General features: G+C 57.5%; 5 protein-coding genes across 5 annotated transcripts in view; 2 read left to right on the top strand and 3 right to left on the bottom strand.

The window, feature by feature from the left end:
- P884DRAFT_280468 (FAD binding domain-containing protein) overlaps nt 1-1,746 on the bottom strand; it is a gene marked incomplete at both ends in the record, with an annotated part of 2,814 nt that extends 1,068 nt beyond the window's left edge. Inside the window, 6 exons of the mRNA XM_069443442.1 lie at nt 34-100; nt 172-374; nt 486-529; nt 687-1,147; nt 1,313-1,378; nt 1,461-1,746. Coding sequence (XP_069294259.1) covers nt 34-100; nt 172-374; nt 486-529; nt 687-1,147; nt 1,313-1,378; nt 1,461-1,746 — 1,127 coding nt within the window. The remainder of the gene's footprint in view (nt 1-33; nt 101-171; nt 375-485; nt 530-686; nt 1,148-1,312; nt 1,379-1,460) is intronic.
- Nucleotides 1,747-2,396: 650 nt separating this feature from the next.
- On the top strand, nt 2,397-4,249 carry P884DRAFT_210029 (S-adenosyl-L-methionine-dependent methyltransferase; the record flags this gene model as incomplete). The annotated part of the gene is made up of 4 exons (XM_069438974.1): nt 2,397-2,784; nt 2,915-3,400; nt 3,523-3,579; nt 3,687-4,249. 4 exons carry the CDS (start codon nt 2,397-2,399, stop codon nt 4,247-4,249), a joined length of 1,494 nt encoding a protein of 497 aa, XP_069294258.1.
- Nucleotides 4,250-5,317: 1,068 nt separating this feature from the next.
- On the bottom strand, nt 5,318-6,668 carry P884DRAFT_280466 (Alpha/Beta hydrolase protein; the record flags this gene model as incomplete). The annotated part of the gene is made up of 6 exons (XM_069443441.1): nt 5,318-5,866; nt 5,989-6,107; nt 6,148-6,166; nt 6,245-6,275; nt 6,337-6,430; nt 6,515-6,668. 6 exons carry the CDS (start codon nt 6,666-6,668, stop codon nt 5,318-5,320), a joined length of 966 nt encoding a protein of 321 aa, XP_069294257.1.
- A 760-nt stretch (nt 6,669-7,428) lies between these two features.
- Nucleotides 7,429-8,524, bottom strand: P884DRAFT_302857 (uncharacterized protein; the record flags this gene model as incomplete). Its single annotated transcript, XM_069444979.1, has 2 exons — nt 7,429-8,217; nt 8,486-8,524. 2 exons carry the CDS (start codon nt 8,522-8,524, stop codon nt 7,429-7,431), a joined length of 828 nt encoding a protein of 275 aa, XP_069294256.1.
- Nucleotides 8,525-9,079: 555 nt separating this feature from the next.
- Nucleotides 9,080-11,286, top strand: P884DRAFT_332322 (major facilitator superfamily domain-containing protein; the record flags this gene model as incomplete). The annotated part of the gene is made up of 7 exons (XM_069445779.1): nt 9,080-9,269; nt 9,349-9,429; nt 9,536-9,588; nt 9,672-9,929; nt 10,023-10,681; nt 10,748-10,906; nt 10,982-11,286. The coding sequence occupies exons 1-7, from the start codon at nt 9,120-9,122 to the stop codon at nt 11,284-11,286; spliced, it is 1,665 nt and encodes a 554-aa protein (XP_069294255.1). The 5' UTR covers nt 9,080-9,119.
- Between the last annotated feature and the right edge of the window lie 828 nt (nt 11,287-12,114).

Here is a 12,114-nt window from a genome sequence, read left to right as displayed (position 1 = left end):
GGGGGGGGGGGATGCGTTGTCATCGCCGCTTACGCTGCGTCTCCTGCCAGATGCACCCGCATGTCGGGAGACGAATAGGTTCGGGCGACTCGTTCCGAAACTGAAATAATGACGCCGTGTCAGCTCTAGTTCAGCAGATAATATCCCGGGGAGGGGGTTAAGAGGGCCTACTCTTCCAGATGGCGAACCAGCTCAAGGGCGCACCAAACTTGAGCTCGTAAGGGGCAAACACCTTGTTGGCCTGCTCGAGGACCTCTTCGGGCGTGATCGAGTGGACCTCGACCTTGCCTCCCGACTCGGCAAACGTAGGGTCGCGGGCCTGTCTCGACTGGCTGATGGGTCCCGTGTGCGAGATGTCCAGCTGCGTGTACAAGCTATTAAAGGGAGACACGGGACAGTCAGTGTGAGCAATCAGAAGGTCGGTTACAGGGCATTTCCGCCACTCGGGAAGGGGGGGGGAGGTGGGGTTGGTTAATTATCCCTACCGGATATATCCGTCTTCTCGTGGGATGATGGCGCAGCAGCCGTGCTTTGTGCTCATGACCATGCTTGAGAAAAGAAGTTATTAGCTCCCTCGCGGTCTTCGAGAATCGAGAAGGGATCTTAGCGTACCCGAAAACCCAGGCATGGGGATAGTCCGTCTCAAAGATGCAGTCCATGATGCCCCAGTAGATGTCGGTGCTGACGCCGTCAAAGGGGATGCCCAGGCTCTTGCGGATGCTGCTGGCGCCGCCGTCGGATCCGACGAGGAACTTGGCCTGGATGGCCTCTTCCTCGCCCGTCTTTTGGTTCCGCACGGTCGCCCGGACCGGGTACGGCTCATCCTTGGCGCTCCCGTCCGTCGGCAGCACCTCGAAGGCCGAGAGAGTGCGGCTGCGCTCGACGATGGCCTTGTGCCGCAGCAGGTCGCGGATGTAGATGCGCTCGATCTGGCCCTGCGTGATGACGTGCAGGCCGCGGTACCGCGAGTCCGACTGGTGCGACCGGTTGAAGACGAGCTTCTCGCCATCCTTGTACATGGCCGTCCGCTCGATGATGGGTCCCTCCTCGGCCACCTCCGGCGCCAGGCCCCATTTGCCGATCGTCTCAAGGAAGCGCGGCTGCACGCCGTCAGCCCGTCCGGCGGCCAGCGGAGCGTCCGCCTTGTCTATGTCGCGAAAGACACGGTCAATAGTCAATACAGTGTATGTGCGTGCTACCAAATGCGGAAGAAGGTGAATCGATGGGGAGTTAGGGACGGAAAGAGAGTGAGCAGTGAATGACTGGGAAAGGTAGGTTAAAAGGGTGCTCTGCACTCTAATTACCAACTTACCAATGATGCGGAAGGAAACCCCTTGACGCGCCAGAGTGGCTGCAAGACCCAATCCGCTGGGACCAGCTATGGAGAGAGTGAGAGTATGTATGTTAGCTTAACCTGACCTAGCCCCTGACTACGCCTAGGAGAGGCTCTAATTACCCACCTCCGACGATCAACACATCAACCTGGGGCTTCGGTTTCCACCACTCCGGAATCCCGTGGGGGCTGTTAGTCCCATCGTACATTGTTGGCCAGCTCCGGATGACATTGACTCCAAAGTGGTTGTGCGCCGGTGACGTGACCAGTTCGACCGACGGGGGCGTGACATAGGCCGTCGGGTCGTCGTCGGCTGGCACATCATTCTCGACAGCCGACGCGTTAGTCTCGGGATGCTCGGGAAGCTGCTGGTAACCGTTCACCCACGTGTAGTCGGGGCGTTTCGTGGCCATGGTTGTTTTCTTTCTTTTTTTTTCTTCTCTGCTTTTCTCTTCTCTTTGGTTTTCTGTTTTGGTTCTCTCAACAACTGGTGTGATTAATTTAAGCGGTGCAATCGAGCGAACCGTTGTGGTCGACCGAAGGTTGAATGAAGTTCACCGGGCGGCCGGGCGACAGTGACTGGATTATGTGATTAATCATTTACTGCCGGTGGCCTTTTCCCCAGTACTGCCGCTTAGTGTTTGTCATGATGCTCCCCATGTAGTAGTGGTGTTGCCCGGGTTTTCCGTTTCAGCCCCTACTCCGGTCCCCTTTTCCCCGTCTCGCGGGCTGCTGCTCGGGTCCGCGAGATCCGGCTCCGCCTCTCCGGGCCGTGAAAGCACCACGCCCGGGCCGGGCCAAGAGACTGACTTCAGCAGGTATTGCACCACAATGGTCCGATTATCAGCATATCTCAGGAGAGAAGTCGTGTCGGAGACTCTTGAAGGCGGTGCATGTGGGCGTTCCCGGCCTCCCGTCGATATCATCCGTACAAACCTACCTGGCCAAACAAGGACTCATCAGACCATTGGAACGAAAAGGAAGAAGAAGAGAGACAGAGAGAGAGAGAGAGAGAGAGAGAGAGACGAAAAGAAAGCAAAACTAAACCAAAGGAAAAGAAACCATGAACGGAACCAACGGTAACCACGCCAAGACACACGGCGGCGCCCTCGATCAGACGTCGATCCAGCTGTTGCAGCTGAGCGGCCTGATCCAGACATGGGTCGCCAACTACATCGCTGCCAAGAATGACCCGGGCGCCGAAAGCCAAGGATCGCTGCCGTCCAAGCCCCTCTACGACGCCCGGAGGACCCTGCTGGCCGCCGCCGGCATGCTCACGGAGCTCGTCAGCGACCCGTCCAGCCGCATCATCGAGGTGGCCCTGCAGCAGTTCGAAGCCCGCTCGCTGCATCTGGCCGCCGCCACTCGCGTTCCCGATCTCCTGGCGGAGCGCGGCGAGATGGGCATCGACGAGCTGTCGGCCCGCGTCGGCGTCGAGAAGAAGAAGCTCTGTGAGTTTTCCCGCCCCTCCCTCCGCCCCCGCCCCCCCGAATTCCTATTCTCCCCCCCTTCCCGGCTTCTCCCTCTTCTGCTCTCCGAAGTGACTTTGGCTGACGAAACCAACGACGACAAAATCAAAAGCCCGGGTGATGCGCTGCCTCTGCTCCGTCCACCTCTTCAGCGAGCCGAGGGAGGACGTGTTCGCCAACAACCGCATCACGGCCGCGCTGGTGGGCAACGACCCGCTGCGCGCCTACGTCCTGCTGGGCGGCCAGGACGTGTACACGGCGTCCGACCACCTGCCGCGCACGCTGCGCGACCCGGTCAAGGGCCCCTCGTACGCGGTCGAGGTGACCGCCTTCCAGGACGCCGTCGGGGGCACCAAGGCGCCGCGCTGGACCTGGCTCGAGGAGAAGCCGACCGTCCGCGACCTGCTCGACGGCCGCAACGGGCCCGACGGGAACCCCAGCCCCTACCCGGGCAACTTTGGCACCGAGATCCGGGAGCTGGCCGAGAAGGTCGCCGCCGGCCACAGCGACCAGGAGCGCGTGCCCCGGCCGGAGCACGGCCTCTTTGGCCTTGCCATGGTCGGAGGCGGCCGAGTCTTTGGCGAGGCTCACTTGTATGGTAAGAGAGATTTCGGCGCACCTTTCCCTCCTCCTTTTTTTTTTTTTTGGTTTTTCTCCCTATTCCCCGCGCCTTGCGTGTGTGATTGCTAAAACTTTTTCTTTCTTTCCTGCTGTGTTTAGACTTCCCGTGGGCTTCGCTTGGATCGGCTACCGTCGTCGACGTCGGTGGTGGGATGGGTAAGTTTATCTCTCTCTCTCCCCAACAGCTCCGTTGCCTTGGAACACAAAAGAAAGACGTTGGTTGGTTGGTTGCTTACCTCGACTCCTCCCTTCTCTCTGTACAGGCGGCTTTGCCCTCCAGCTGTCCCACATCTATCCGGATCTCGAGTTCGTCATCCAAGATCGCGGGCCGGTCCTGGAGCAGGGCGAGACGGAGCTCTGGCCTCGCGAGAACCCGGCGGCGCTGCGCGCGGGCCGTGTCACCTTCCAGCAGCACGACTTCTTCGACGAGAACCCGGTCAAGGGGGCGGACGTGTACTGGCTCCGGTACATCATCCACGACTGGTCCGACGACTACTGCGTCGACATCCTGCGGGCCATCAGGGCAGCCATGGGCCCGCGCAGCCGCATCCTCATCTGCGACCAGGTCATGAACACGACCGGCGGCTGCGCCGAGCTGCCCTCGGCCCCGGCCCCGCTGCCCGCCAACTACGGCTACTACACCCGCTACTCCCACACCCGCGACCTGACCGTCATGTCCCTCATCAACGGCATCGAGCGCAAGCCGACCGAGTTCCGCGACCTCGTCGAGCGCGCCGGCTTGCACCTGAACCGCTTCTGGGAGTGCCGCAGCCAGGTCGGCCTTGTCGAGGTCGTCCTCCCGGACTCGGAGCTGAGGCGGTCATGAAGAACGGGGAAGAGACATGGTACCTATGCCTGTGTTTGGTTGGTACACTATTAGTGAATGATCAGCAGCATCAAGTCAATCTGTAATTACAAGTTCGGTGTTGCTGGCCAGAGCTTGTCTCACCTTGGTTCATGCGTGGGAGTTGAAGTTGAATGAATCACAGCTTCCATTTCTCGGGGGCTTGGGTTGAAGAGGTAATTACTATTAGGGACGTCGCCCGCCCTGTGGCCAGCCATCGACGGATGCAACACCGGTTGCTGAAAACACAAGAAGATTTGGAGAGAGGCCTTCTGGTTATCATGTGATTCGGCAGCTTCATGCCTCCAAGAGTCAGGAATATTTATTCGCTCAAACTGTTACGGATAAAAGTGTCTGGTAGTGTCGGCGGTGAATATTTGTTCCTCATCTAGCCTGAAGTCATTTGCGATATTCGTAGATGTTCTATAGAATATTATTAATATAACTAATCAGGCAGAGGGACAGTTTAGATCTTATCTAGGGGTAAGTATAATCCGAGGTTTCATCTGTAAAGTAACTGTGGGCACCCGAGTCCCAGATATAAGACACATTATTAAGTTACAGTAAGGCATCGATGGGGGAGGGGGGGCAAGACTTTAGGTGGAGTATCACAATGTGATTACTACCTGAGGACCTGGTGGACGTGTGAGACTCTCTGCTCGGGAAAAAGAATCAAATGTCTGAGCTTTCTAATCAAGTGTCCTATTAATTACTCTTCCAAGTATCGCATGTCACAGTTGTGAAATCCCAAGTAAAGAGTTGCCCGAGGGAAGCTACGCACACGGCAGGGGGTTATCCCGTTACATATTTACTCCAAGGTGGCAGAGATACTCTAAACTACCGCAGGCACGTGGAACATGAACGGAGAAAGATAGACACGTAGGTTGCACATCTGGTTGTAACTAAGGTACCTATCCACAGGAAATGAGCTCGGCTATGTCAGGTAAGTACCTAATTAGGCAGTCAGGAGTTGACGAAAGCAGCCCTTGATTTCCGTCTCGACCCTGAATGAAGAGACACCCCACAAAATCGCTTCCCATCACGAGCCGCTCACTCTAGCACGAACCTGACACCCTCGACCGTGTCGGCGCGGAAGGTATCGCCGGTGGGGATTTCGGGGTAGATCCAGAAGAAGTGCGGCAGGCCCTCGTAGTTCTTGAGGCGGCAGCGGACGCCGTGGCGGGAGAGGGCGCGCTGGATGACGGTGCCGTCGTCGCGCAGGGGGTCGGCGCCGCAGGTGGAGATGTAGGTGGGCGGCAGCTCGGGCCCGAGGAGGGGGTGCAGGGCGGGGAAGACGTAAGGGTCGTCCTTGCGCTCGTCGCAGCCGTTGATCGAGTTGAAGACATACATGGCGGCGCGGTTGATGAGCGGGCCCTCGGCGTTCTCCTCGTACGCCGTGTAGTCGGCCCGGAACTCGTCTGGGACGTGCTCCGGGTGCATCGTGATGGGCGCCAGCGCCACGATGCCGGCCACCTGCCCAGCCTGGCCCCGCGCGATCAGCTTGAGGGCCACGCTCAGCGCCACCCCGCCGCCCACCGAGGCGCCGATCAAGAAGACCTTGGCCGGGTCGCCGTTCAGGGCATCAATGTTTTCGCGGGTCTGCAAGCGCGAGGGTGGATCCGCCAGGGCTTTGTTAATTAGTGCTGCTACACAGAACGTGCAAACAAGAAGGGGTAACGGGAGGGATGCACGGGGGTGGGTTGGATTGTGACCAAACCTACCCAGAGGTAACCGGCGAGCACGTCGTCAACCTGAGCTGGGACGGGGTGCTCAGGGGCGAGACGGAAGTCGACCGAGACGAGGATGCAAGGTGTGTTTTGGGCGATGTAGCGGCAGTTGTCTGCATATTTGATTGACTGGTTAGCAAGGGAGTGATTAACGGGTGTCTCTTTCCCATTTCTTTTCCCCTGTTTTTCCTTTTTTCTTTTTTTATTTGCTGACGATGGGCTACTTGCAGTCTTCGAATGAGGCGGTGACGCTGCCTGCTACGAATCCTCCACCGTGGGCACTTGTTATTCCGAGTCAGACTCTATCCTGTTGATGGCGTTTTGGCTCGTGGCTATCCTCACTATATTCCGACCGGCAACTTCCGCTCAGTGGCTTCGCGGGGCTTGTAGATCCGGACCGCCACCTGGTGACCTTCTGCCGAGACCGTCTGGTCACCTGTATGTGTGTACGTATTACTTAGTCAATAATAATCTGTAAACAAATCGACGAGGGCGGGGGGGGAGAGCTGATAGAACGTACGAATTGTCAGCGTGGGATCGTGCGGCGGCAGCTGCTCGCCGATGGTCTGGGCAAGCGAGTTGTACGCAGTGCGGATCTCCTGGGCCGTGCCGATGATGACCGGCCGGAAACCCAGCTTCCGCTCGTAGGCAAGCCACTCTTCTGACAAATACATGGTGGAATTTCAAAGGCTGGGACAAAAAAAGCAGGTGAGACTTGGCGACAGGCTAGAAACGTTTTCCCGGGTTGCTTCTCTGGCTGGTTCGTGCCAACTCATTTTTGTAATGCGCCTCCATCGTTAATCTGTGTTGATCTTGGTAAGCGAGCCTGGTCTTGGCTCAGAGGAAATAAGTTTCTCCCTCATTATTCAGCAGGATCAGGCACGCGGACCGGAGTACGGATTACAGAACACCCCCCTAAGTACTCAATGTACCGGACCGGAGTATGCTGCAGTAGGGTAGGCAAAGGGGGGTGCGCATAAAATCTTTACATGGGTGCTGCCTACACTAGTGTATTCGCGTTTGCGGGATGCAACGCTGCAACAGGTACGGTCGCACTACACTAAACCTTGCTTGCTGGGGCTGGCGGGGGACGGTCCGCCCCGCCCCTAGCGTAGTGTACTCCGTACATTCCATACATACATACAGGTAAATACATACGGTAACGAAATATCGTGCGAAATACATACATACTCGAAGGTTACGAACATTACACAACCAAACAAGTGTAAGGGGGTGCATACATCAATACTACAGCACCGCACTGCATCTTGTTATGCGGGGGGAATCTGAGTCAGCAATACCCTCCCCTTCCCTCTCCACTGGCATTTCTTTCTTCCCCACACCTTCCAGTGTACGGAGTAACACGGCAGTGTACGTACCCCCCTGTCCCTCCCCCCCCCCCTTTTGCCCCTTCCTTGACGAGCCTCACTCATCTCACGGCTGCTGTACCTTTCCAACGCCAGTGTCTGCAGTCGAATCGTTGGCCCAGTAACGCCCGGTCACGTCGCCAATGTCTCCAAAAGCAAGGTGCAGCGGGATGCGGGCGCCCTCCTCGGGGGTCTTGGGCGGCGGGCCGGCCTGGGCGCCGAGGTCCGTCGTCACCCAGCCGGGGCAGCAGCTGTTGATGAGCACGCCCAGGTGCTCCTTGGCCAGGATGCGGGTGGAGGCGTTGAGGGCCGCCTTGCTGACCGAGTAGGCGTGGGCCGGCCAGCCGAGCCGGACCTCGTCGCCGCGGGCCGCCGCCGCGTCGTACTCGCGCACCAGCGAGTCGAGCCCGTCGAGGGTCAGGTCCTTGGCGAGGAAGCGCGGGCGCAGGTGCGGCGCGAACCAGCGCAGCCGCCCGGCCTGCGACGAGACGTTGACCACGCGCCCGCCCGGCCTGCGCATCATGGGCAGGAAGGCCTGGCACATGCGCAGCGTGCCCCGGTGGTTGGTCTCGAGCGTCTCGGCCCGCTCCTCGTCGCTGATGCCCTCGCGGTAGTGGTACACGCCCGCGTTGTTGATGAGCACGTCCACCGCGCCCTGCTCCTTGGCCACGCGCGCCGCGAGCGCCTCGATCGAGTCCGGGTCTCGCAGCGACACCTTGGCCGGGAGCACCTTGACGTGCGGCTGCGCCGACACGCCGCTGGGCAGCGTCCCGCTGCGGCTCGCCGCATAGACCACGAGCGGGCCGGCCCAGCCTGAGGCGAGCGTTCGCAGGATGGCGAGGCCAATGCCGCGATTCTGGAGTCGCCGTCTATTAGATACCTTTCTTCTCTTTCATCTTCTTCTCTTCTTTCTCCCCTTTTTTGCCTCCTTTTGAATTCCCTTTTTCTCTCTTCTTTTTCTCCATTCATTATCATATCGATTTTTCTTTTTCTTCTTTTCATTTCCTCTTAGAGAGCGTGAAGGGGCAAGGGGTGGCGGGAAAGTGAAGCCCCGAGAAGGGAATGTGGTGGGGCCTGTGTGGGAGGTGTAATTAAGATAATTAGCCTAGAAAGCCGTAACTCACCGTGCCCGTCACGACGGCCACACGAGTTTGCTGGCCCATGTCCCTGAAAAACAAGATACACGACGGAAAACGAAGGTATCTGTAATTCACGTTGTAATTAATCAACGGCTTTTCGGGGCTTAGGCGTTAGTTAGACTGTTTCGGCGTTTGCTGTTGTGTGATCTGCAGGATCTGGATGCGTTTCTCCTTCGTTTTTTTCCCGTTCTCTTTCTCGGCCAACCGGGCCCCGGTGAAAAGCGAGTTGTATGCAGACGATTAATACTGGGCGTTGTCTGCTGTGTTGGCGCAGGCATGGAAATCTCCTACGTACGCCAAGATCTCGGCGCTGCCCCGATTGGTTTCATCGTTGCGCTGGTCCGTTGGTCACACAAAGGGTTGTTACGGTGATTAAAAATCTGGTCGTGGGATTATCTTTCTCCCGCTGGCAGGAAATTTGTCATCCCAATAGTTTTTCCTCGCTCGCCTGCGGGATGGCCTTTTTAGGACGGCCGTGGCTGTCCCGGGGGGCAGCTCGATACACAAAATCGCTGCCCTCGTCTCAAAAGACTCTCGATTGCGCGCAGCTTTCCGTTTTCGCAGTCGGATTCACTTCTTACCCACCCTCCCGCGGATCCATTGTTCTAGTGCGGCGAACATGGAGTCTAGCGGCAACGAGAACTCCACACCCAGCAATGCGAGCGACGTCGCGGATCGTCCCGACCTATTAGAGAAGGGGGTTAATGCGGCCGATCCGAAATCTCCGGAAGCCGAACCGGAAGAGAAGCGGGCGATGACCGGCTTCCGCGTGCGTTCTCCCTGACCACCGTTGAGACCCCTTGGATGATCATTGGCATTGACACTGACACTTTTCTTTTGGTTCGCAGTGGTTCGCCTTCGTCGTGAGCACCCTGACCGCCATCTTCGTCTACTCGCTCGATAACACCGTGGTCGCCAACATTATTCCCGTATGCATACCCTAACCCTGGCTATTCAGTTCAAACTCCTGTTCTTTTCATTCGAGGTGTCTTCTCGAGCGCCGAGGCTGACGGATTGATTTTCCTTCGCTTACAGATCATCGTCAATGATCTCGATGGCATCGAGAAACTGCCATGGCTGTCCGTTGGGTAGGTGGTTACTCGGCAGGCAAAGGCTTGTGGTCCTTTGTTATGCTATTGGCTGGAGGCTGACTTACACGCGTCTCATTCAGCTTCATGATTGGTGGTCTGGCTGTCATCCTCCCGATGGGCAAGCTCTACGCCATCTACAATCCGAAATGGGTCTACATCGTTTCGTTCATCATTTTCCTGGCTGCATCTGCCCTTTGCGGCGCAGCCCCCACGATGGAGGCTGAAATCGTAGGCCGTGTCTTTGCCGGCGCCGGCGGCAACGGCATCTACTACGGACTGCTGGCGCTGCTGTCGATGCACACCACAACCAAGGAGCGTCCGCAGTATCTCAGCTACACGTATGAAGTCCCTATCTGGAAACCCCCTTCTCCTACCCCCTCCCCCCCCCCCAAGCGTCGCTTTTTCGTGCGCTAATGTGGACAAACCAAAAGTGGCCTCGTCTGGGGTCTCGGCACCGTGCTCGGCCCCGTCGTCGGCGGTGGTTTCGCCCTCTACGACTGGCGCTGGGGCTTCTACATCAACTTGCTCTTTGGTGCCATCCTCCTGCCCGCCTACCTCTGGGCGATCCCCTCCACCGCCGCCATGCCCGACAAGACGCAGTGGCAAAAGCTTGTCATGCTCGACTGGCCGGGCATCGTTCTCAGCGTCGGCGCCATGGTGACCCTCGTCATTGCCATCAACTTCGGCGGCGTCGACTGGGCTTGGGGCAGCGGCCCCAGCATTGCGCTCTTCGTCGTCTCGGGCGTCCTCTGGATCGCCTTCGGCGTCCAGCAGACTTTCTGCATCTTTACCGACAAGGAGAAGCGCCTCTTCCCCTCTCACCTGCTTCGGCAGAGGATGCCAGTGCTTCTGTTTGTCGCCTGTGCCTCGGTCGCTTCCGTCGCCTACACCTCGGTCTACTACATCCCGCTCTATTTCCAGTTCACCCGGGGCGACTCGGCCATTTACACCGCCGTCCGGCTGCTGCCGTACATCTGCGTTCTCATCACCGCCATGCCCCTTAGCGGTTGGTATCTCTCCAACTACGGATGGTACAAGCCGCTCTATATCGGCGGGAGCTCCATCGCCCTCCTCACCTCTGCCCTCATGGGTAAGCTGGCGTCCTGTAGCTATCAAGGTGTTTCACGAGTGCCAGTGCGCTAACCAGAGGCCACAGCTCACTATGTCGACCGCGAGACCGCTGTTGGCATCTTCTACGTTATCGAGCTGTTCCTGGGCGGCAGCACCGGCGCCTACACGCAGTCTTCCTTTGCCGTCATCCAGTCTGCCGTTCCGCCCGCCGAAGCTGGGAATGGTCTTGCCTTGATGCTCATCTGTAAGCATCCTATATCCTCCATTATTCCATCGGGCTCTCTTCCATGGTTTTGTGCTGACCGCTCTCGCTCCACAGCCCAGCTAGGAGGCATGACTCTCGGTCTCTCCATCAGCGGTGCCGTCTTCGTCAACACGGCCGTCCGCAACCTCGAAGCAGCCATCGACCTTCCCCGCCATGAGCTCACGCAGCTCGTTGCTGGTGCATCGAACAACCTTCTCGAAACCTTGTCCCCCGCCATGCGGATCCTGATCCTGGACATCATTGTCGAGTCGTGGCGGAAGGCGTTCATCATCGTTTACACCGGGGCTGCGGCTAGTCTGGTGGCAGCCGTCTTTTTCCGGAACGGCAAAGCCAACGTTGTGGCTGCCGGCGGTCTGTAGGTTTGGGACTTTGTACTATAATACGAGATCATCGACCGCGCTGCTGTCCTTGCGGCGCATCGCTCTGTCGTCCATTTGATGAAAGGGGTACGGCCACAGCGGCTCTGGCTCTCGTCAGCACAAGCATATCGCCGCAAACATAGCGTAGCTACATTTCTTCCTTTCGTCTCTGCACCCAATATCGTGTGAACGTTAAAGATATATTTAATATTTGGACGGGCTGTTAGACTGAAATTTTCTTTGGCCACGAAAGTGTTTGGATACCAGATTGGGTAGAGTCTGATAGACTGTTATATAGACTCTGGCTAGGATAACTTTAATCGTTTGGTTCTGGTTTTTCTTTAGAAGACTCCCTGCGCCCCGCCTCCTAAACAACAATTCTGCCTACTAATTAGGACCCGACTTTAAGACATGCAACAACGCAATACCAATGAGGCATTCACCAATTGTTTTCCCGATTAAGTCCCCAACGTCAGTTTTCCCACCCCTCTTATTTTTTGGTCCCCTTTCAACCATGAACCAAGTTCAAGAAATGGGGCCCGCCTCTGGGCATGTACTGGAGGACGAGGACTTCTTCAGGACAGTATCTGATGAGCTACAATAACCGATCGTGTTATGGCAGTTTCTGGTAGACTCGAAACTCGCGCTCAAGGTCTCGAAGACAGGCCTCGTAGTCCCGGTCCGAGTAGATGCATTTCCTCACGTTCCCACATGGGAGGCGTTCTATCAGCCTGCTACTCCCCGCGGACATGACGTTCTATTTCCCTGGGAGGCATGTGGTTAGTAAATAATTGCAAAATAACGGCCTGGGCTGAGCTTAGGCAGGAG

The sequence above is a fragment of the Thermothelomyces heterothallicus genome, assembly GCF_042370625.1.
Source record: "Thermothelomyces heterothallicus CBS 202.75 unplaced genomic scaffold P884_scaffold_30, whole genome shotgun sequence".
Classification (NCBI taxonomy): Eukaryota; Fungi; Ascomycota; class Sordariomycetes; order Sordariales; family Chaetomiaceae; genus Thermothelomyces; species Thermothelomyces heterothallicus.
Note: the sequence above shows the minus strand (reverse complement) of the source record. Positions and strands in the feature narration are given on the sequence as shown.